Consider the following 24864-nt stretch of genomic DNA (forward strand, 5'->3'; position numbering starts at 1 on the left):
ATAAAGCTCCACGCGGCCAAGCGGCCACCATGGCAACTGCTTCTCACGGAGGCGCTCAGTGCTGGTGACCTATCTGCCTGTTTTTAGGCTACTGACTGTTGGGCCATGTGCGGCTGGGAAGGGGAGGCCCAGGGAGATTATCAGGGAACCCGAGATCATATCTGTCCAGCGTGGGGGCTGAATGGGTCTGCAGGCGTGGCCGCTGGGCAGAGGAGAGTGGGGCCTGATGGGGTGTGGCCCACGGTGGCTCCGCTGCCCTGGCCATGGGAGCCCACTGTTTTGTTACCAAGGGAACTCGTGTCTTGAACATCTAGCTCTGGAGTCCAATGACCTGGCTCCAACCCCAGGCTCACTGTCTCCTGGTTGTGTGTCTGGGCAAGTTACTTCCCCTCTCTGAGCCTGGGTTCCCCTCCGGGGCGCTCTCTACGGATGGTGCTAAACAGGGTGAGATGAAATGAGAGCATAACATGGTCTTAACGTGGCCTCCGGTGGGGCCAGGCTGCTGGCGGCGCAGCTGGGGGCAGTAGGGCACCCACGGCACATCCCCGGGCCCGACTCAGAGCTAGAAGAAGGCCACCCTGGCCATCTGGGAAATAGAAGCCACAGGCTCCCCTGAGAGCTCCTGAGACCAGCCACTTGCAAGAAGCTTCGCCCTCAGACAGGAGCTTCAGTGCACGGCTGCTGAGTGGGCAGCTTCCGGAGACCCCAGAGCGAAGGTGGACCGTGCAGTGGCCATGACAGTAGCCCTTCACTCAGCAACCTGGGTTCAAATCCCAGCAGCACCACTTACTAGATATGAACCTTGGGCTAGGACTTGTCTCTCTGTGCCTTGGTTTACCCTTTGGAAAATGGAGCTGATGACAGCGCTTACTTTATAAAGTGGTTGTCAAGATTAAATGTGTTAAGACAGGGAAAATAAGGATTAAAGTCTTAGCTTTTTAAAAAATTTTTGGCCACACCCACAGCATGTGGAAGTCCCCTGGCCAGGGATTGAACCCATGCCACTACAGCGAAAACACCAGATCCATAGCCCACTGTGCCATAAGAGAACTCCAAGTCTTAGCTTCAAAATAAAGGTGAGGGAAGCTTCTGTTGTGGCTCAGAGGGTTAAGAACCCGACTAATATACATAAGGATGCAAGTTCAATCCCTGGCCTCGCTCAGTAGGTTAAGGATCTGGCGTTGCCGCAAACTGCGGTGTGGGTCATGGATGCAGCTCAGATCCACTGTTGCGGTGGCTGTGGCACAGATTTGCAGCTGCAGCTCTGAGTCGACCCTTAGCCCAGGAACTTACATACGCCACAGGTGCGGCCCTAAAAAAGACAAAAATTTAAACATCTGAAAATTAAAATAAAGGCTAGAGGAGTTCCTGCTGTAGTGCAGTGGGATCGACAGTGGCTCTGCAGCTGCAGGGATGTGGGTTTGATCCCTGGCCTGGCGCAGGGGGTTAAGGATTCAGCATTGCTACAGCTATGGTGTAGGTCACGGCTCTGGCTTGGATTCGATTCCTGGTTCTGGGAACTCTATCTATATGCCTTGGAGTGGCCAAAAAGACAAATAAATAAATAAGTGAATAAATAAGTAAATAAAGAAATAAACAAAACAAAGGCTAGAGCATCTTCCAAATCCTTTTATTTGGACCCTATGTCCCAAGATTCCTCCAGTTGCGTGGTGGAGGGGGAGGTTTTGACTATGGTGGCATTTCCCAAAGTGGCTTCCATAGCCCTCTGAGCTCATGAGATGGTCCAGGACAGCTGAAAGGACACCGTTGTCAGAGAGGCCTAGCTGCTGTGTAGACAAAGCCGCGGCCTCTCAGAATCTCACGATGCACCTGAAAGGCGCTGAGAAACCTTGCAGAGAAGAAACCGTGTCGTCGGATGTTGAAGTCGGTGTTTCCCAACTTTATTTGATTATGTTTCAGGTGGCATTTCCCAAACATATTTGACCAGGAACACCCTTGTGTGCCCCATTATCATTTTAAAATCCTCCCAGAACATCGCTGGTGATCAAGGTCATTTCTAGCTTGTCGTTTCTGCCTCACAGAAAAGACAGAAGGGTTTTTAAAGCTCATTATGCCCGCACAGGAGAAGCCCCTTCCAGTTTTTCCAACACTTTCACACCCGCCCACGGGAAAGCACTAGACCCCTGCCAGTTTCCCTCAGCCCAGGGGCAGGGGGCAGAGAGGACCAGGCCGGAACACCACATACCCGCACCCCACCCCCGCCTGGACCGACGCCCCCAGGACTGGCCCAGCTCCCTTCCACCCCCTGCAGCCACCTCCGGCTCCAGACCAGACGGAACGCCCAGAACACTGTCAGGACAGTAGGCGGTGTCTTCTGGGAGCCTTCTAGAAAAGGAGTTGCCAAAAAGAAGTAGTTGTGGGCTGAGCCAGCCCAGCCTCAGGCGGCAGGGGGTGGGGGGGCGGTGCTGAGGATCTGTCGGTCGTCTCCTGGCACTTGCAGAGGAGGCCCTGTGACGCCGGGTCCCATCAGTAAGGGACGGTGCCACTTTCAAACAGTCTCCCCCACCTCCCTGTAAGTGTTTCAGCAATTCTAACATTTGGCAACCAAAGTACATCCCCGACAGCCGCGTGAACACAGGACAAGTGCCAAAACTCGTCTCCAGGCTGTGGGGTTTGGAAAATGAGTTTAATCAGCTAGTCAGTGGAGGAGAGTGACATTTATTGAGCACCAACTGCATACCGTGCATTGTGTAAGCAGCTCTACCATTATGATGATGAAATCTCAATTCTGATAATAACCCTGTTTTGCAGACAAGGAAACCAAGGCTCGAGGCGGTGAGGTAATATGACCAGGGGCACAGGCGAGCTGGGATTCCAACCCGAGCCTGGTTTTGCCTCCTCAGTTCCGGCATTCCCCCTCCCCACCCCGTGTTGTTCTGGGCAACCTGGCTGAGATCACTGCCAGATGCTCCCAGACTGTTCTGTACCTCAATCCCCAGGCCCCTCTCACTACTAAGCCAGGTCAGCAGTGTGGCTGTGGGCTGGGGGAGGATGGATGCGGGGGACAGGGGCTCCACCCAGCCCCCGCTCCTGGGAAAGCTGCTCATCTGTTTTGCCTGCACAGCTTCATGGAAGGAAGGCCCCACCTGGGCCCTGACATGCCCACCTGGCCACACCTTTCCTCCTGCCTGCCATAGGGAGCACCCACTGGACAGTGAGAAGAGCAGCATAACAAGTGCACCGGAGGAGTTTCTGTTGTGGCTAAGAACCTGATTAGAATCCATGAGGATGGGGGTTTGATCCCTGGCCTCACTCAGTGGTTTAAGGATCCAGTGTTGCCACAAACTGTGGCGTAGGTCGCATTCGAGGCTTGGATCTGGTGTTGGATGTGGCTGTGGCGTAGGGCAGCAGCTGCAGCTCTGATTTGACCCCTAGCCTGGGAACTTCCATATGCCGAGGGTACAGATCTAAAAATAGAAAAAAAAGGAGTTCCCTTTGTGGCTCGGTGGTTAACAAACCTGACTAGGATTGATGAGGATGCAGGTTCGATCCCTGGCCTTGCTCATGGGTTAAGGATCCGGCATTGCCGTGAGCTGTGGTGTAGGTCGCAGACGCAGTTCAGATCCCATTTTGCTGTGGCTGTGGCTGTGGTGTAGGCTGGCAGCTACAGCTCCGATTTGATCCCTAGCCTGGGAATTTTCATATGTCGCAGGCGTGGCCCTAAAAAGCAAAAAAAAAAAAAAAAAAAAAAAAAAAAAAAAATTAAATAAAAAGAGAAAGAAAAAAAAGTGCACCAAAGGCCTCGCCCTCCACTCTCACGCATCCTCAAGCCATCTGAAAGGCAGGCTTCCCTTCCTCTGTTCCTTTTCCCAGACTACAGGGAAGGCAGCAACTGTCCAAGGCCGTGCAGAGGGCAGTGGCGGGCATCGCTCCCGGGTGTGGCTGACTCCGGAGTTGAGGTCCTTTCTCCGGGGACAGTGCAGTGCTCAGGGGTGTGGCTCTGGAGTGAGACTACCAGACTCAAGTCCTGTATCCTCAACCTCCTTGCTGGGTCCCCTGGGGCTGGTTACTCAACTTTTCTGGCCTCCCTTTCTTCATCTATACAATGGTGTCAGAGAGTCCCTGAGTTCAAACCCTGTATTAGCTGTGTGGCCTTGGGTGAGTGACTTAACCTGTGTGTGCCTCAGTTCATTCCAATTTTAAACAGATGTATATGTATATATGTATATTTATATATTTTTTAATTCCCATACCAACCCTTGCCATACACATATATATATTTATATATACTTTAATTCCCATACCAGCCCTTGCCATACATACATATATATTTATATATTTTTTAATTCCCATACCATATATATATATGGCAAGGGTTGGTATGGGAATTAAAAGCAACAACTGTGCATCTAGAGCTTTCTTGCAGGTCTCCACCCCTATGGGGCCTGCTGGATTTTTGCTAGTGGTCAAGACACTATTTCAGAAGGATGCACAAGGAACAGGTCTTCGAGGGCGTCTCTGGGGAGGGAAAGTGGGAGAGGGGGACTTTAACTTGTCTCTACTTGTTGTTTTGTACCTTCAGGATTTTGTATCACACAGGTGTAGTGTGACTATTTCCAAAGCTGATTACAGAACTGTGGTACAAAGACGCTCCCTTGCTTGAGCGCCCGCTCTCCTGCGGGCCGCCCTGCCACAGCCGCGCCCAGGCCTTGTGCAGGGATGGGGCCCGCCTTGCAGCCACTTTGTTTCCCGGCAAGTCCCCAGCACAGCCTCGAGGGCCATGAGGTCTCTGGTTCCAAGCACAAGCCTGTCGCTTTTACACTTTCACTGCTTTTACCTCGGGACTTGGGCTGAGTCTCTGTTCTTCCTCGGTCTTACCTGTAGGTGAAATGATGGTACCTCCCCCCTCCCAGGGGTGGGGGGGGCAATGACGGTAAGGACTAAAATGAGGTGCTAACTCCTGGAAAGGGCCAGACACAGATCCCAGCCCAGAGTCTCGCTCTTTCCCCCGTCCTTTGAAAGGGACAGGAAGTGGTCAGCTCCTCTTCTCAGAGCTCATCTCCATCCACCCGGTCCCCACCTATCCTGCAGGTGGCCTCAAGTCTCCCAAGCCATTTCCTGCCCCAGGCCCTGGTGCCTGCTGTCCCTCCTCCTGGCCAGCCCTCCCCTGATCCCGGGCTTGCTTCTTCCCATCACTCTGTTTCTCCCGATTGCGGCCTCCTCCGAGAAGCCCTCCCAAACTACCCTGTCTAAAACGGCCCCACACCCTCCTCCATCTCTTGCCTCTGTTTATTTTCTTCGTGGTACTTCCATTAGCCCTAATTGTATTTTTTTTTTTTTTTTGGCCCATGACTGGGGCAGGTGGAAGTTCCAGGCCAGGGACTGACCCACAGCAGCGACCAGAGCTAAAGCAGTGACAACACTGGATCATTAATCAGCTGCACCACAAGGGAACTCCCTCAAATTGTATTTTTAAAATAGGAGTTCCCGTCATGGCGCAGTGGTTACCGACTAGGAACCATGAACTTGCGGGTTCGGTCCCTGCCCTTGCTCAGTGGGTTAACGATCCGGCGTTGCCATGAGCTGTGGTCTAGGTTGCAGACGCGGCTCGGATCCAGCGTTGCTGTGGCTCTGGCGTAGGCTGGCAGCTACAGCTCCGACTAGACCCCTAGCCTGGGAACCTCCATATGCTGCGGGAGCGGCCCGAGAAATGGCAAAACGACAAAAAAAAATTAAAAAATTAAAAAAAAAAACTCTTTTTAGAGAATAATTTTAGATTCATAGAAAAGTTGCAAAGACAATACAGAGGATTCCTGTATATCCTCCCATTACCTCACCTGGTACCTGGGTCCAAACCAAGAAAGGAACACCCCTGTGGTACCATTAACTGACTTGCAGGCTTAATTCAGATGAAGTTACACTTTTCCTTTCTTTATGACTTGTTTTCAGCTGTCTCCCCCACTGGAAGGAAAACTGAAAGCAAGGAGGCTGCCTCACTCACCCGCCACCAACTCCCTCACACTTGGCCGTAAATACTGATGAGGAAAAGGAGGAGAAATAATGGCAGAAAGCAGCAGCCCGCCCGTGACTGCTGAGGGCCCCCTCTGTTCTGAACGCCCTGAACACTGCCAATCGTTGAATCCTCATGACAACCCATGAGGTGGCTGCTACTTATGGGGAAACCGAGGCCAGTGCAGTTCGGTGGCTGGCGGGAGGCCACCCAGATGGTCAGGACCAGGGTCGGTAGGCTCTGGCACTTCCCTCGGGGACCAGAATAAACGCTGATCCTTCCACGCCCTTAGTCCACCTCAGAGCCAGAGGTGGGGGTTGACAGCCTTCTTCGGCCCCAGGGTGGCTGATTTACCTGCAGCCACAGGATGGACCAGAGCACAGGGCTGGGATGGAACCCGAGCCTCCTGCTCCAGCTGGCTGCCCCGAGGCAGCAGCCGCCCTGGCTCTGCACAAGGGTGTGCGGTGTCCCTCCCGGGGCCACGAGCCCCGCCCTGCTTCAGGGAAACAGAGTGCCTGGCCCAGCCACAGACCGTGGGCTCACTTTGGCAGCCCTGACTCCCGGGTCCGTGAGGATGCAGAGCAGGGCTGAGAACCCCTTGCCACCTCCTTTTGCCCGTAGCCTGGTTGCAGAATGGACGCTCTCCATCCTGAAAGATGCGGCCTTTTCAGAAGCGCCTGCTAGGCTCTGGGGACAGAGACGAACAGGAAGAAATGGCTGTCCCTTTCGGGATGTGGGGAGGGGGGAGCAACACCTCCCAAAGGGAAAAGTCGTCCCCAGCAGGAGGTGGCCACCCAGCGCCAGCCTGGCACAGCCTTGAGGTCCTAATAATGTTTGCCGGATGCCCTCAATATAAGCGTCAGTGCCCAGAATCTCCTTGAGGTTTCAGCCAGGCGCGCCCGCCCCATCCCCCATTCTGGGGAGCAGAATAAGTATGGGGGGTGGTGACAGGGGACACCATGAGGTGGTGGCAGCCTCTGTGAGAGAGGCAGGCTGCTCAGCCCAGAGCTGGGGGGTAGGGGTGCCTTGTGTGCAGCTAATTAAACAGTGACTGTGATGAATCGGGGAGAGGCTGCCGCCTGCTAATTAAAGGTGCAGGCGTCTTGCCTGCAAGGATGGGAGCGGCAGCAGCCCCGGAACCGTGTCGAGAGGCCCGACCAGCAAGGACACCACAGGCTCTGGGCGTCCCTTCCAGCCTCAGGCCTTCCCAACAGGACCCAGAGGCCCCCTCCCCACTTCCCTATCTCTCCCACCCACCTTGCTGGAGCCCCGGGCCTCAGGCTTCCCCCTCCGCACCAACCCGAACTGCTTCCCTGATAAGAGCCCGGGCGTTGAGGAGGAGGAGCCTGCTGGTGCCCCGCGTCTGGGCTGGTGGGTGGGCACCACCCTGAGCCTTCAGGGACTCCCCCCACCCTCCACCCCCACCTCCCAAGACCCCAAAGTCCAGCAAATGAGTCCAAGGCAGAGGCTGGCTGTCGGGAATGAGACCCCAGGACAATTCTTAGAATCATAGACTCTCAGACTCAGGGGGCCTTAAACATCCCCCACTTTCCGTGCCGGATGGTACCCAGCTCCTGGCTTGCCCCAGATGCCCTGGCATGTACGAGAGGCAGAGAGAGACAGAGGCACAGCATTGCTTTCTAGCCTCAGGGCTCCTGACCTGGATGAAGATTCCTACAGATGGACAAAGAGACCTCAGGGCTGCCCACCCCCTGCCCCGCATCGGCTTAAACAGGGAAGTTCAGTAGCTAAGAACACAGGCTCCAGAGGCCGGGCACCAGCGTCCAAGGCCCAGACCCACCACTGGCCCCAGGGCGGGACCTCAGGCAAGCTAGCTAATGGCTGCATGCCTCAGTTCTCCTGTCTGCAAAGCTGGGCCTGGTCGCACGCCTACTCTAAGGGTCAACTGAGAGGATGAAGAGACGATAGGGGTGAGGTGTTCAGCACAGAACAGGCCTGGAAACGTCAGCCATTGTTATTTGCAAACTGGGGCACTCGGGAGGGTGTGGCCTGCCGCCAGCCTCTCCTCCACGTGACCTCCGCGTGCAGTCCTGTGCTCTGAGGACAATTACACCTGACACAGGGAGAGTATGTCACCCTTCACACAGGGGCTCTTACACCCTCTCTGACCCCCACAACCTTCTGAGGGAAGTAGAGCAGCAGAAAAGAAAACAAGGTAGATGGGGGTTCCCACTGTGGCACAATGGGATGGGTGGCATCTTGGGAGCACTGGGACACAGGTTCGATCCCCCAATGTGCTGGGAGGCGCTGCTTTGTCTTGAAGCTTGATTTGCAAAGCAAAGGTTCTGCTTCTACTTCGAGGGCAAAATCAGCATTAAGAGAGTCTGGAGGGGAGCTGATAAAGCCCCTCTGGTGCTCCCAGGATAATCCTTCACAAAGAGGGTCAGATATTGGGCTCTGGGAAGCGCCAAGTGGGCCCTGAGGTCTATGGTGCCTGTTTCTGTGGTTCTGGGGTCTGTCATGTGAGGTATCTGGAGGTCCTGGATGTTGTGGTTTCCGAGACCACACTGTCCAGGGCCCCAAGCATGAATCCATCCATATCTAAAATGGGCTGTGAGGTGCCCCTTCCAAGTGGCCAGGCACTCACCAGGACAGGGGCTTCCTACTGCAGAGCAATGCAGTGGGGGAAGGATGCAGCAGCTATAAGAGGCTGAGAGACAGTGGAAGCCTTTTGAGGCTGTCAGCCCTGACACTGGGACACCTGGACCTTATGCAGTCAACCCAAAGCAGACAGGGATGAGTGCAAGATTGCCGGCCTTGGATGCTCTATCTCCATCCTCCCTCTTCAGAGATCAGCGCTCAGCCAGAGGAATGGGGAGATAGCTTGGGTAGGTCTGGCCATAAGGCAGCCCCTGTAAGCAAAGCTAATGGCTCCTGGAAAACACTCCCTGCTACTCACTTTCCTGAGGGCCCCCTGCACCAGAGCTGGACCAAGTGCTGGTCTAGGGCGCCCTCTGGTGGTCCCTCTGGGCAGTGGCAGAAGCAGCGGTGAGTTTAAGGGTGGGTGGTCAGAGCAGGAGGACTTCAGAGTGGACAACCTCTCCCACTACACAGGTGGAAACACTGAGGCCCAGGGCAGGGGAAGATGCAGCGACCTGCACAATATCACACAGAAATTTAGTAGCCAAGCCAAGAACAGAACCCAGGCCTCCTCCTGTACCAGTGGCTGCTCTTGGTGGATCTCCAGGCAAGAGAGAAGGCTGAGTGTCCAGGAGGCTCACTTCCCAGTGCCTGCGGACAGCTGGACAGTAGGCAGCTGAGTAGCTGTGTCATGAGGCATGCAACACTTCCCCTCCCTGGCCTTGGGGTCCTCACCTCTATTGCGTTAGCAAGGGGCAAGGGGACTGGGGTCCATCTCACACACATTAGTAGTGAGGGTGTAACCAGCCAACCTTCCAGAAAATCCTAAAATAAGCCTTCCTACAGCGAGGGTTGTATTTAATGGTGAAAGACACGGTGCTTTTCCCCTGAGATCAAGAATAAGACAAGAACGTCCACTCTCACCAATTCTATTCAATGTTCTATTGAAGGTTCCAGCTAGGGTACTCAGGCAAGAAGAGAAAGGCATCCAGATTACAAAGGAAGAAAAAACCATCTCCATTTGCATATGACATAATCCTGTACATAGAAAATCCTAAAGAATCCACCCCCACAAATCAGAATAAAGGATTTTAGCAACGTTGTGGGATACAAAATGAATATACAAAAGTCTATTGCTTCTCTATACACATGCAATGTACACTTTAAAAATGAAATTAAAGAACTGCTGGAGTTCCTGTTGTGGTGCAGTGGTTAACGAATCTGACTAGGAACCATGAGGTTGCAGGTTCTATCCCTGGCCTTGCTCAGTGGGTTAGGGATGTGGCGTTGTCGTGAGCTGTGGTGTAGGTCGCAGACATGGCTCAGATCCCGAGTTGCTGTGGCTCTGGTGTAGGCTGGGGTCTACAGCTCCAATTAGACCCCTAGCCTGGGACCCTCCATATGCTGCAGGAAGCGGCCCTAGAAAAGGGAAAAAAAAGGACAAAAAAAAATGAAATTAAGGGAGTTCCCACCATGGCACAATAGTTTGGGTTGCTGTGGAGGTACAGGTTCAATCCCCGGTCTAGCACAGTGGGTTAATGGAGCCAGTGTTGTCACAGACGCAGTGTAGGTCTTACTGTGGCTTGGATTAAACCCCTGGCCCAGGAACTTCCATATCCTGTGGGTATGGCCATACATTTTTAAATTAATTAATTAAAATGAAATTAAGAAAATAATTCCATTTACATTAGTATCAAAGAGAATAAAATGCTAAGAACTAAATTTAACAAAAGTATAAAATTCCTAAAAAACTACCAAATATTATTGAAAGAAATTAAAGATGACCTAAATAAATGGAAAAACATCCCATGTTCATGGATCAGAAGACTAAATCTTGTTATGGTGGCAAGACTCCCCAAACTAATCTTCAGATTCAATGCCATCCCCGTCAAATTCCAATTTGCTTCTCTGCAGAAATTGACAACCTCATTTTAAAATTCATATGGAAATTCAAGCGACCCACCAAATAGCCAAAACAATACTGAAAAAGGAAGAACAACATTGGAGAACCCACAATTTTTGCTCTTTATCTTGGCCGAGGTGTGCAGTGGCTTAATGTGGGATTTCAATTCCCAGACCAGGGATTGAACCTGGATTGCAACAGTGAAGGTGCCAAATCCTAACCCCTACACCACCAGGGAACTCCCAAGGATCCACACTTCTGATTTCAAAACCTTCTCTCAAGCTATAGCAATCAAAACTGTGTGGTACCGGCATAGGAACAGACATAGAGATTAATGGAATAGAATTGTTGAGCCCAAAAATAAAGCTTCACATTTACAGTCAACTGATTTTCAACAAGAGTGCCATGACAATTCAATGGGGAAAGAAGAGTCTGTTCAACAAATGATGCTGAGACAACTGGTTATCCACATGCAAAAGAAGGAAGCTGGACACCTTCCTCACACCACGCATAAAAATGAACCCAAAATGAATCTTAGACCCAAATGTTAAAGTTAAAACTATAAAACTCCTAGAAGAAAACATGCATAAAATCTTCCTGATCTAGGATTAGGCAACAGTTCCTTAAATATGAGGCCAAAAGAACAGCAACAAAAGAAAAAAATATATAAATTGGATATCATCAAAATGAACAACGTTTGTGTTGCAAAAGACATCAAGAAAGTAAAAAGACAACCCATAGAATGGGAGAAAGTATTTGCAAAGCATATATTTGATAAGGAATTGTAACCAGACTATATAAGGAACACTTACAACTCAATCATAAAAGACAAACTAACTTAAAAATGGTCAAATGATCTGAGTAGACACTGATCCAAAGAAGATACACAAATAGCCCACAAGCACATGAACAGATGCTAAAAATCACCAGCCATCAGGGAATGCAAGTTAAACCCCTGAGACACGACTTCACAACCACTAGGGTTCCTATAATAAAAAAGACAGATAATAACAAGTGTTGACAAGGATGTGGAGAAATCAGGACACTCTCGTACCACTGCTAGGAATTTAAAATGGTGCAGACCATTTTTATTTTATTGTTTTATATTATTTATTTTATTTTTTGTCTTTTTAGGGCCATACCAGAGACATATGGAAGTTCCCAGCTAGGGGTCAAATCAGAGCTACAGTCTCTGGCCTACATCACAGCCATAGCAATGCAGGATCCGAGCCATGTCTGCAACCTACACCACAGCTCACGACAATGCCAGATCCTTAACCCACTGAGGGAGGCCAGGGATCGAACCTGAATCCTCATGGATACCAGTCGGATTTGTTACCACTGAGTCACAATGGGAACTCATGCAGACCATTTTTAAAATGGTCCGGCAATTTCTCAAAAGGTTAAACAGAATTACCATATGACCCAGCAATTCCATACTTAGGAGACATATATCCAAGAGAAATGAAAACATATATTTGCACAAAAACTTACATGAATGCTCACAGAAGCATTATACATAAAAGCCAAAAGTAGAAACAACCCAAACATGCATAGACTGATGAATGGATAAATAAAGTATGGTATAACCATGCAACGGAATATGATTCGGCAATAAAAAGTGATTAAGAACTGATACGTGCTATGACATGGATAAATCTTGCAAACAAAGCTAAGTGAGGTCAGTCACAGTTCACACACGGTATGGTTTCATTTGTACAAAATGTCCAGAATAGGCAAATCCATAGAGACAGAAAGGGAGTTCCCATCATGGCTCAGCAGAAATGAATCTGACTAGTGTCCATGAGGACGCAGGTTCGATCCCTGGCCTCACTCAGTGGGTTAAGGATCTGGTGTTGCGAGAGCTGTGGTGTAGGTTGTAGACGCGGCTCAGATCCTGTGTTGCTGTGGCTGTGGCGTAGGCCAGCAGCTATATCTCCAATTGGACCCCTAGCCTGGGAACTTCCATATGCCGGGGGTGTGGCCCTAAAAAGACACACACACACACGAATTGTAGAGACAAAAGACTGTTTTTTTTGTTTGTTTGTTTTTTACAGCTGCACCTGTAGCATTTGGATGTCCCCAGGCTAAGGGTTTAATCAGAACTGTAGCTTCTGTCCTATGCCACAGCCACAGCAACACCAGGTCTGAGTTGCAACTGCGACCTACGCAGCTTGTGGGCAATGCTGGATCCTTAACCCACTGACTGAGGCCAGGGGTTGAACCCGCATCCTCACAGAGACAATGTCTGATCCTCAACCTGCTGAGCCACAAGGAGAACTCCAGAAGATTGTCTTTTATAGCACTGCTTGTCTAGGTCTTGTCTAGGAGGAGAGGATTAAGAAAAGTAGGTGTGGGATTCTTTATGGGGTGATGAAAATGTTCTAAAATTGATTGTGGGAGTTCCCGTCGTGGCGCAGTGGTTAACGAATCCGACTAGGAACCATGAGGTTGCGGGTTCGGTCCCTGCCCTTGCTCAGTGGGTTAACGATCCGGCGTTGGTGTAGGTTGCAGACGCGGCTCGGATCCCGCGTTGCTGTGGCTCTGGCGTAGGCCGGTGGCTACAGCTCCGATTCGACCCCTAGCCTGGGAACCTCCATATGCCGCGGGAGCGGCCCAAGAAATAGCAACAACAACAAAAGACAAAAAGACAAAAAAAAAAAAAAAAAAAAAAAAAAAAAAATAAAATAAAATAAAATTGATTGTGGCGATGGTTGCACAACTCCAAATAAACTACAAAACATTGAACTGTATGCTTTAAATGGGTGAATTGTATAGCATGTGAATCATATATCAAAAAATAGCCTGTTGGAGTTCCCGTTGTGGCTCAGCAGGTTAAGAATCCAACTAGTATCCAAAAGGATGTGGGTTTGATCCCTGGCTTCATTCGGTGGGTTAAAGATCCGGCATTGCTGCAAGCTACAGTACAGGTCACAGATGTGGCTTGGATCCTGAGTTGCTGTGGCCAGCAGCTGCAGCTCCCATTTGACCTCTAGCCCAGGAACTTCCATATGCCACAGGTGTGGCCCTTTAAAAAAAAAAAAAAAAAAAAAAAGCCTGTCTTGGCATTCCCTTGTGTACAGCAGGTTAAGGATCTGACGATGTCACCTGCAGCACCTTGGACGACTGCTATGGCGTAGATTCAATCCCTGGCCCAGGAACTTCTGCATGCCTCAGGCCCAGCCAAAAAAAAACCTGTCCTTTGAACCCATGACTTTACTTCTAGAAACTCCTTCTAGGAATCATTCAAGCACACAAGGACATACGCATAAAGATTTCCATCACAGTATTGTATATAACAGCAGAAGTATGAGAATAACCTAAGGGTCCATCAGTAGGGGAACAGGTCAGTTATGTTCGTCCTTGGGATGGAACAATGGACTCATTAAAAATGAGAGTCACATTCACTAACGTGGATAAAGTCCAAGATACACTGCCAAATTTGGGATTTTTTTTTTTTTGAAGTTACAAAAATAAACCTGTAGATTAAAGGGACTTAAAAGAGATTTTTTTTTAAAGACAAAATTATAGCATGTGGGCATGCACACTTGGGTGATAACATGCAAGAAAGTGATTATCTTAAAAATCGGGATAATGGAACTTTTGGGGGAGGTAGGGTGGGTGACTGAGACGGGGCATGCTGAGGGCTTCTGGGGCAGCTGGCAGTTCTTCACCCAGGCCCTGGTTCCAAGGTGTTTGCTTTATAATACATCAAAGTGAGCAATCATTTTATATGGTCTGTGTGTGTGATATTTTACAATGAAAAAATTTTAAGAATAAAGTATACTCACTCAAAAAACATATTTATTTTGACTACACCCTTGGCATATGGAAGTTTCCGGGTCAGGGATCAAACCCACACTACAGCAGCGACCCAAGCTGCAGCAGTGACAATGCTGGATCCTTAACCTGCTGCGCCACAAGAGAACTCCTGGGGTGCTCTTAATTTATATTTTTCTAATTTTGTTCTGCAACGAACAAGAATTTACTTTTACAGCCAGAAAATAATGATAATAATAATAATAAAGCTTTTTGCTGTGTCTCAGGTGTTTCCCTGGAGGTCTTGGCAGTGTGTGATGGCGTTGGAGCAGAAGGCAGATGTGACGGCGTTGGAATGGCTGGGAGACAGCGCAGGGACCATACAGGAGAAAACCAGGGTTCACTGCCTGATGGGCCCCCTAGGGCCTCCAAGACCCCAAGACCTAGCCTGGAGACTCAGCCCCCTTCAGGTTGTTGGTGGCATCGACGGCACTGCTGGCCCCCTTGTCCCCAAAGACGCTGGAATGCAGTTCCGGGCTGGCGAGCTTGATGGCGGTCACTCTGCTCCCACCTGTTCCGGTCTCCTCTTGTGGCCGAGGAGCAGAAGCCCTGGGCAGGGTCCTGGAGAGGTGGCGGTGGGGGTAGTTCTCATCCTCGCTGGCTTTGCTCCCACCAGCAAAACCCCCAGAGTAATCTCTAAATGAGCGCTTTCTACACGGCTGGCACTTGTGCCAGGTGGGTTACAGGGTTCGTTTTACTGAGCCCTTTGGATGACGGAAGCCGTGCGTGGGGTCATCCTCCTCATATCACAGTCAGCAGAATGAGGTCCCAGGAGGCAGGTGGAGCAGCCACTATCCCCGAGGCTGGTCTGAGGCAGGCTCCTCATGTGCAGGGCCTCAGTGACTCAGTGAAACCCGGGAGGCTGGCTGCCCTTGTTCTGCAGATGAGGACGCTGAAGCTGAGAGATGAAGTGAGGTATCCACGGCCCACAGCATCTGTATAGAGGGCCAGGTGGCCTCTCCCAGCTTTGAGGGGGCAGTGGGTACCCCGCCGCAGGCTGGCTCCTAGTCAAGCTAATAATTGTATTATAACCTCCAGAGTGTGTGTGATGGTGGTCGAGGGGCTGTCATATACACCATCTTATTTGCTCCTTTCAACAGGCCTGTAAATCTTCGGTCAGACTGTATCTCCATTTTAAAGGCTGGAGGCCCAGAGAGTTGAGTGACAGGCCGAGAGGGCTTAGGGCCCCCATTATGCAGCAGCCGCCCCCATCTGCACCGGGGCAGCTGGTGTGGGAGCCATGGAGGCAGTGCAGCTCTCCAGAGGAGCTGCCCCCTGCTCCTTGACGAGCGCCCCCAGCCACAGTGTGTGCCTCCCCAGCAGGAGAAAGAACACCCAATGACAGAGCCAAGGATGCAGTGCCAGGAACAGCTGCCAGGATCTCATGGGACCCAGAACCCTCTGCAGCCTCAGCCCAAGACCATCCCCTGCGCCTCCGTCAGTCAGCGGTCAGCCAGCTCACATCGGGGAGCTCACACCACACACAAGCCAGGCCACTGCCAACAGGAGGGGCCACTTCTCCCTGAGTGCCCACCACCTGCCGGGCGCCAACTGTGCTGGCTACCAAAGCCTCACCATGTTTCAAATCAGCCCCATTTTACAGAGAAGGCAATGGAGGCTCAGAGAGGCTGAAAGACTTCTCCAAAGTCACTCAGCCAGGAGGCCTGCTTTATACAAGGAGGAACAGAGGAAGAGACCATTCAGGACCCTTCAGTGGGAGGGAAGGGACCCACACTGAGGGGAGGAGGGGGAAGAGAGGGCCTGCATTCTGAGCTCTGATTCTCTTTGGACATAACTTAGTCATCAATCTGTCTGGTCTCTGTTCCTTTACATATTCGTGGATCCTCTCCACGTGCCATTGTCTTTGCTGGGCACTGAAGAATCAAGTAACCCTTGACAGATGACTGGATTAAGACGATGTGGTACATATATACAATGGGATACTACTCAGCCATAAAAAAGACAAAATAATGGCCATTTACAGCAACATGGATGGAACTAGAGATTCTCATACTAAGCCAAGTTAGAAAGGGAAAGGCAAATACCACATGATACTATTTATACGTGGAATCTAAAATCTGGCACAAATGAACCCATCTACAGAACAGAAACAAAATCATGGACGTAGAAAACAGACTTGTGGTTGCCAAGGGGGAGGGGGAGGGAGTGGGATGGACTGGGAGTTTGGGGTTAGTAGATGCAAACTATTGCATTTTGAGTGGATAAGTCATGAGATCCTGCTGTATAGCACAGGAAACTGTATCTAGTCACTTGTGATGGAACAGGATAAAAGATAATACAAGAAAAAGAATGTATGTATGTATGTATGTATGACTGGGTTACTTTGCTGTGCAGCAGAAATGGACAGAACATTGTAAATCAACTATAATTTAAAAAATTTTTTAAAAGAGGAGTTTCTGTCGTGGCGCAGCAGAAATGAATCCAACTAGGAACCATGAGGTTGCAGGTTCAATCCCTGGCCTTGCTCAGTGGGTTAAGGATCAGGTGTTGCCATGAGCTGTGGTGTAGGTCGCAGACATGGCTTGGATCTGGTGTTGCTGTGACTGTGGTGTAGGCCGGTGGCTACAGCTCCGATTTAGCCCCTAGTCTGGGAACCTCCATATGCCCCGGGTGCGGCCCTAAAAGGACAAAAAGACCAAAAAAAAAATTTTTTTTAAAGAAAAAAAAAGGAGCAGGTGGGAGTTCCTGTTGTGGCTCAGCAGTAATGAACCCTACTAGGATCCATGAGGATGCAGTTTCGACCCCTGGCCTCACTCAGTGGGTTAAGGACCCAGTGTTGCCATGAGCTGTGGGGTAGCTCGCAGATGCAGCTTGAACCCTGCGTGGCTGTGGCTGTGGCGTAGGCCAGTGGCTACAGCTCTGATTCAGCCCCTAGCCTGGGAACCTCCCTATGCTGCCAAGCCCAATGCCAGGCACTGAGGGCACAGGCTCCGGTCCTTCCTGAAGCCTTTATTCCAGTGGGGGTTCAGGGCTAGACCACCTGAACCCTGAACATAAGGGAAATTTCTTAGGACAGGCTGGGGGTGCAGTTGACCCAGGGGTCTCCATGAGTCATACTGGGTCCCAGTTCAGGGCTGCTGAGCAGGGATCCGGGAAGGGCCGGGAAGCCCAATTAGTGCCTTGCCAGGGACTAAATTAGGGCCCTGGGGAGGCCAGAGCTGTTCACAGGGGTCTGGAGTCGTCCAGTCTGGACAACTGGAAGGCCAACAAGTTGCAGCCATTCAAAAAGTAGCCTCAGACGCCTGGGGCAGGGACATGCCAGAGAATCTCAGAGCCAGGAGGGGCTCCACAGCCCTTACAGGACAAAAGCCACTTGCCCGAGGCCACCAGGCCCCACCAGGTCCATGTTCCTTTGCTCTGCAAAGAGGCAACACTGGCTCAGAGACAGTTTGATGGTGCTCCATTCTAGCCACTCCATGGAAGAGGTCCAGTTACAGCCTAGAGAAAGCGAGAAAGGGAGCCGCCAGGGGACCCGCCCCAGATCACGTGTCAACTCATCACAAGCAGAGGCCCAAACCTTTTCTCCAGCTTGTGCCCCAGCATGCTGCCCAGAGGAAGGGCACTCCCACGTCCGAGATGGTGACGTGGATGGCACTCCAACAGGGGCACCACAGAGGGAAACTCCTTTCTCAGCCTCCTCAGGGTGGTAGGTTTTATCTTTTTGCTTTTTCCAATTGCTTAACCTTTGCCATCACCTGGAAACGTTAAAGCAGGGACCCCCTCTCAACGTGAACAGCAGAAAGGATAACCCAGAAACGCTCCATCTTGGCAGTCGAAAAGCTAGATCTACACACACACAAACACAGACACACTTTTTCAAAATCGCCATACCCAAGGCATATGGAAGTTCCCGGGCCAGGTGTGGTGCAACCTACACCACAGCTACAGCAATGCCAGATTCTTGAAGCCACCATGCCAGGCTAGGGATCGAACCAGCACCTCTGCATCGACCTGAGCTGCTGAATTGCATTCTTTTTTTTTTTGTCTTTTCAGGTCCACATCTGAGGCACATGGAGGTTCCCAGGCTAGGGGTCGAATCGGAGCTGTAGCTGCCAGCCTACGCCACAGCCATAGCAACGCGGGATCCAAGCCGTGTCTTCGACCTACACCACAGCTCACAGGCAAGGCCCGATCCTTAACCCACTGAGCGAGGCCAGGGATCGAACCTGTGTCCTCATGGATGCTAGTCAGATTTGTTTCTGCTGAGCCATGACAGGAACTCCTGGAATTGGATTCTTAACACATTGTGCCACAGCAGGAACTCCAGGATTTATCTTTTTAAGTGGAAGTTTTAAAATTGCCAAATTCCCTTGGTAAAAAATAAAAATAAAAAAATAAATAAAGAGTCAAAATAAGAGAATCTGAGGGGAAAAAAAGAATGGCTAAATAATTAATAGAATATTATACAGCCATTAAATAACTTTAAAGAAAATGTGAACACTGTGAGAAAGTGTTCACAATATAACATAATGTGGGGGCAGGGAAGGCCGCTCCAGAGCAGGATCACAATTAAAATACACACTTCTGTTCATGTGTATAATCCACACGGAAAAATTGGACTGGAGAGAAATAAAGCAAAATAGCAAGGGTGTTATCTCCGGGCACTGGGATGACAGATGACTTTCATTTTCTCCTTTCTACTTTTCCGTATTTCCCAAATTTTACAATGAGTATGAATTGCTTTTATAATTAGATATAAAACAGAAAAGCAGAGTCGGGGGGTTGCTCTTGCCCAAGCTCACCCCCTCCACTGGCCGCCTCCCTCCACACCCCGCTGGCGGGTGCTGGGTTCTGCCCTGGCCCCCGCCCAAGGTCGTGTCAGTCACCAGCCATTTCTGCCCTTGGAGGAACCAGCAAGAGGACACTGCTCTTTTGGAGCGCAGGCCCCCACCCCAGGGCCTCTGGAAGGGTCAACTGTAGTCTGTGAATTTCCTGGCTGGGGACACCGGGAGGTGATCTGGTCCAGGGCTCTGAATCAGAACAGTCATTATCTACTGTACGCGAGAAGGCATCCTCTTTGTTCCGTGCATTGCTTTCGGAGCCGCTGAGTGCAGCAGGAGGGCAGAAGGAGGGCTGATCCTGTCACCTTCTCACCGTGGGCCTCCGTGGGCTCCCAGCTTCCCCACGTGGCACTGAAGCACCCGGCCCACCTGGTCTCCTGGGCCCTACCCACGCCAACACTCTCTGCCTTCTGCTAACCTGAGAGGTGAAGGCCTGGGGCGCTGGCCTGTCTTAGAGAAGCTGTCTGGATTCATTCAAGAGCAGTGTTTGGACAAGACTGGAGAGTCGGAACACAGTATTCACCCCTTAGCCACCAGCCCTGCATCTGGCTGGCTCCTCCCTCAGCCCGTTCTCACCCACAGGGCCTGGACTCGAGGAGGTTTCCAGAGAAAGGGGGGGGTTCCCTGCTCCCCAGAGCCAGCCAAAGAGTTGGGTCAGTTCCAAAAACGGTGCCCTCACTTCCTTTCAGCCACCCCCTCTCAGTTCTGGAAGCTTCTGCCCTCCTCCTGGGCTATTTTAGCAATCAGGTCAGTCACAGGCTCACTCTGAGCTTGCGGCCAATTAAAACCCACAGGCCTTTGTCACAGAAATTGTGGTACCTCTGCCTCCTCTGGGTCCTGCCAAAGTCAGGGTCCTCAGGGTGAAAACAGAGAACGAGGCAGTGACCTGAACGGGCCTCCCGTAGCGGGAGGTGGGGGGCTTGCTCAGGAACTGAGGCCACGCATTGCTCCTGCCCCCATCACGGCCGGCGCGCTGCAAAGGTGGCTACGGGCGGAAAGGGAGTGCGGATCACACGGGATGGCCATAGCGCCTGTGTGTCCCCCATCGCTCTGGGCCTCGCCGGCCCCAGGCAGTGAGCCGATGTTCATTTGGAGAGGAGCTTAGTGACCTGCCAAGGTCGTTGCGTTGGTGAGCAGCAGGGCTGAGACGGACCCTGGGTACCCCAGCAAAGCCAAGCCCAAGTCCACCTGGGCTGCCCTGGCATTTCCAGTGGCAGTTGACCGGAGCTGCCAAACGAGTTATCATGAAGCCTGGGAGGCTCTGCACCTCTGGTTCTACCCACACAGCAGGTTCCCAGGACCCCACGAAAAGCCTGAAGCACCTGGTAGCCTGTGTATTCTGCTCAGAGCCACTGATTGCCTGCTCCTGCTTCAGCTAAACCCTGGACAATAGCAGGTGGAGCCCTCTGGCTGAAGACCCTCCCCTCCGCCAGGCTCTAGGCAGAGATGCCAGCCAGCACCCATCCTTCTCTGTCCCGGGCCTCTGACTGACCCTCTGGTGAGTGTGGAGCCAGGTGCTGAACCAGGAGCACATCCTTGGGAACCTACACACCACTGGGGGGAAAACAGGTAAACACGGGGAGTTGCCGTTGTGGCTCAGCAGTAACGAACCCGACTAGTATCCATGAGGATGAACGTTGGACCCCTGGCCCTGCTCAGTGGGTGAAGGATCCGGCGTTACCATGAGCTGTGGTGTAGGTCGCAGACACAGCTCGGATCCCACATTGTTGTGGCTGTGGCCTAGGACAGTGGCTGCGGCTCTGATTCGATCCCTTGCCTGGGAACTTCCATATGTCTCGGGGGCAGCCCTAAAAATACAAAGAAAGAAAGAAACACAAAGGGTTCTTGGGGTGCGGGCGGGAGCAGAGAGGCAGTGGAGAAGAGCTGTGGGAAGAGGGTGCAGGGCCCTGCGGCCTGAGGCCGGGAAAAGCTCGGCACCGACCAGGAACTGAATGAAAGCCAGCAGGGCTAGAGCGGCACTATCCACTAGGAACAGAATGCAAGCCACACATGCAATTTACAATTTTCTAGTAGCCACACTGAAAAAATAAAAAGCGGGGGTTGGCATGGGGGTCTCTGTCCAGGCTGGTTCCACCATGGTTTCTTTTAAGACCATGATGACGCTGGACCCAAGGCTGCCTTACAAAGTTCTCAGCACTCCCGAAAGCACACCTTTCCTAACAGCCTTCATGTTTGCAGCAGCAGAATTTAAAGTTCCTGCAGCAGCAATGCACTTATTACCAATGGTGGGATAGGAATAAATTCTGCACAGACGAGTGGAAATGCTTTTCCAAAGCCTGGTTCAGAACTGTGAATTATCCCTAGGGATCTAGAGATCGTGCTGTTAATATCTGCTACTAAGAACACACAATTACCTTTCAGAATAAATTTTGTTGTCCTTAAAAAAAAAATACATAAAAAGAAACCAAATTTCATTTTAATAATATATTTTCTTTAACCCATTATATCTCATATATTATCATTTCAACATAGAAACAATATAAAAATTTTTTCGTCTTTTTTTTTTTTTTTTTTAGGGCCGCACCCAAGGCATATGGAAGTTCCCAGGCCAGGGGTCGAATACAAGCTGTAGCCACTGGCCTATACCACAGCCACAACGGCAACGCTAGATCCTTAACCCACTGAGCAAGGCCAGGGATTGAACCCGCATCCTCATGGATACTAGTTGTGTTGTTTCTGCCGAGCCACAATGGGAACTCCCAGAATCACGATAAAAATGATCAATTTTACATCTTTTTTTGTACTGGAGCTTTGGGAGCAAACATGTATTCTATGCAGACGAGCTTGCCTCAGTTTGGACTGGCCCCTTTCCAAGGGCTCAGCAGCCCCATATGGCTCGTGGCCACTGGCTGGGCCAGCACAGGGCTATGGGAGGGTGAGTGAAGGGGAGGAGGTGTGAAATGAGGTCAGAGGGTGGCGGGAGTCACCTTGGACTTATACCAAGACCTTCAGGAAGCCGTGGGAGACCTTTAGGTAGGGGCATGATGAGAGTCATTGCTGTCTTTTATTTTATTTTCATTTTTGGCCACCCCACGGCATATGGAATTCCAGGGCCAGGGTCAGATCTAAGCCACAGTTGCGACTTAAGCTGCAGCTATGGCAATGCCAGATCCTTAACCCACTGTGCCGGGGTGGGGATCCAACCCCGCCAGGGCTCCCAAGACGCTGCCGATCCCATTACATCACAGCAGGAGCTCCTCACTGCTGTCTTTAGAGGCCGACTTTGGCTGCCCCTTGGAATGTTTTGGAGCAAGTGAGGTCAGCTGCCTAGAGAGACACATAGGTCAGGGCCAAAGGTGGCCTAGACCTTGCTGAGGGCAGCTGTGACGGAGCTGCAGGGAACAAGAGGCCATGGAGATGCAGAGAGACAGGGAGGCAGGCCTCTCCATCTGCTTTTTTTTTTTTTTTTTTTTGCCTCCCTCTGCCAAAATTCCTCCCAAGGAGCCCTGTCCGAAGAGTAACCTTCCTCCCAGGAAGAGATGTGCACAGTTTCAATTTAACAGAGGCTGCAGGAACTCAAGCAGAAACATTTTGCCAAGGGCCCAGAATGGAAACGGCTGCCACTCTCTGTATCAAATAATCACCGCCTTTCTGAGCAAGAAAAGAAAACTCTTCTAGGAGTTCCCATCGTGGAATAGCGGAAACGAATCCAACTAGGAACCATGAGGTTGCGGGTTCGATTCCTGGCCTTGCTTAGTGGGTTAAGGATCCGGCGTTGCCATGAGCTGTGGTGTGGGTGGCAGACGAGGCTCAGATCTGGCGTTGCTGTGGCTGTGGTGTAGGCCGGCGGCTGTAGCTCCCATTAGACCCCTAGCCTGGGAACCTCCATATGCCTCACGTGCACCTTCAAAAAAGAAAACTCTTCTAGATGCTCAGTATCATCTGTGATGAGGTGATCTCTGGGGCTGGCCTGCCTGTGCTTCAGTGTCCCTCTAACTAACTGTGTGACCTTGGACAAGATCCTTAACCCCTCTGGGCTAGTGTTTCCTCATCTGTATATAAGCCCTATCTCCGGGGTGACTGGGAGGAGTAAGTGGGTTTATACCTATGAAAGTGGTCAGTGCAATGCCTGACACATAGGAGCCACTCATTACATGTTTCCTATTATTGCTGTTGATGTTACTATTATCATTTTTCTTTTTAGGGCAGCATATGAAAGTTCCCAGGTTAGGGCTGGAATTGAAGCTGTAGCTGCTGGCCTACACCACAGTCACCACAACGCCAGATCCGACCCACATCTGTGACATACACCACAGCTCACGTCCACACCAGATCCTTAACCCACTGAGCGAGGTCAGGAATCGAACCCGCATTCTCACGGATACTAGTTGGGTTCTTAACCCACTGAGCCACAACGGGAACTACTGTTCCTGTTATTGTTAACACATGTGATGACTGAGGCCCAGTGTCAACAAAGCAAATCTGTGCCAGAGCAGGAAAAAGAATTTGAATTTTCTAATTTCTGGCTCCTACACAGAGCTGCCTCACAATTGAAAAAGCTGGTCACCCCTTGTTCAGACACTTCACATGTTCTGCCCATGTGTCAGGTGCCCTGCTGGCAAGCTGGGGGAGACACTAAAGGGTACAAACCCCATCTCTGCACAATCAAGGCTTTCCAGTTCAGAAGGAAAAAGCTCTTTGTCAACCACTTTAGACTGCAGGGTGAGGAAGGTTTTGTTTAGTGTAGGCAGGGAGCCACGTGCTGTTCAAACGGTGCTGGCCCAAGAACTGGGAAACCCTGGGCCGGGCCACCTCTGGCTGAGCTGCTCTGTGATGTGGGCAAAGGGCTTCATCTCTCTGGTGTCAGCACCCCTGGCTGCATGGACGTGAACACACACTAACTCCGCCTCCTCTGTGGGGCCCACAACTCCAAAGTGCTCATGGTCTAACTGGGGACAAGGAATCAACTGCCAGGCCTCCAAGGACATGGGCCCTATGGCTCAGATTTTCTGGAACATTCCTGGCTGACCCACTCTTTTCATAAGAGCCATTTGTATACGGGACCACATATCCTAGTTTTTCAAATATAAAACATCACTATAGTAACATTATGAGAGTCTGGTTCACAGGATTTCACAAACCAGGAACTCTCTCTCTCTCTTTTTTTTTTATAGCCACGCCTGAGGCATATGGAAGTTTTAGGGCCAGGGGTCCAATCTGAGCTGCAGCTGAGGCCTACACCATAGCCACAGCCACAGCCACTTCTGCAACTTATGCCACAGCTTGCAGCAACGCCAGATCCTTAACCCACTGAGTGAGGCCAAGGAATGAACCCACATCCTCAAGGACACTATGTCAGGTACTTACACAGCCCAGGAACACTTCTAAGGAAACTATAGGGAACCTGCAAGGCACTGTAAATTTGTTATTCTGCCAAGGAAGCCCTTAGAACCAAACAACAAATGGTGCTGGATATCCATATGCAAAAGGATGAAATTGAACCCTTATCTTCTACCATACACAAAAGTCAACTCAACATGGATTGGAGACTTAAATTCAAGACCTGAAGTTATAAGACTCTTAGAAGATAACAGAGGGGGAAAAGTGTCATGAACATTGGTCTTGGAAATGAGTTCTTGAATATGACATCAAAAGCACAGGCAACAAAAGCAAAAATAGACAAGTGGGTCTACATCAAACTCAAAAGCCTCTGCACAGCAAAAGAAACAATCGACAAAAAGGCAACCTACAGGATGGGAAGAAATGTTTGCAAACTGTACATACGATAAGAAGTTATTATATAAGGA

At 50.8% G+C, this 24864-nt stretch overlaps 1 protein-coding gene across 2 annotated transcripts in view; it reads right to left on the reverse strand.

Moving 5' to 3' along the window:
* COMMD7 (COMM domain containing 7) overlaps positions 1615 to 24864 on the reverse strand; it is a 69237-nt gene continuing 45987 nt past the window's right edge. The window contains exon 7 of one of the 2 annotated variants that reach the window (XM_021077441.1): positions 1615 to 1849. In XM_021077441.1, the coding sequence (XP_020933100.1) occupies positions 1820 to 1849 (30 nt within the window). In that variant the 3' untranslated portion in view covers positions 1615 to 1819. The other variant, XM_021077437.1, reaches the window with a different exon arrangement.

Source organism: Sus scrofa, chromosome 17 (assembly GCF_000003025.6).
Source record: "Sus scrofa isolate TJ Tabasco breed Duroc chromosome 17, Sscrofa11.1, whole genome shotgun sequence".
Lineage (NCBI taxonomy): Eukaryota > Metazoa > Chordata > Mammalia > Artiodactyla > Suidae > Sus > Sus scrofa.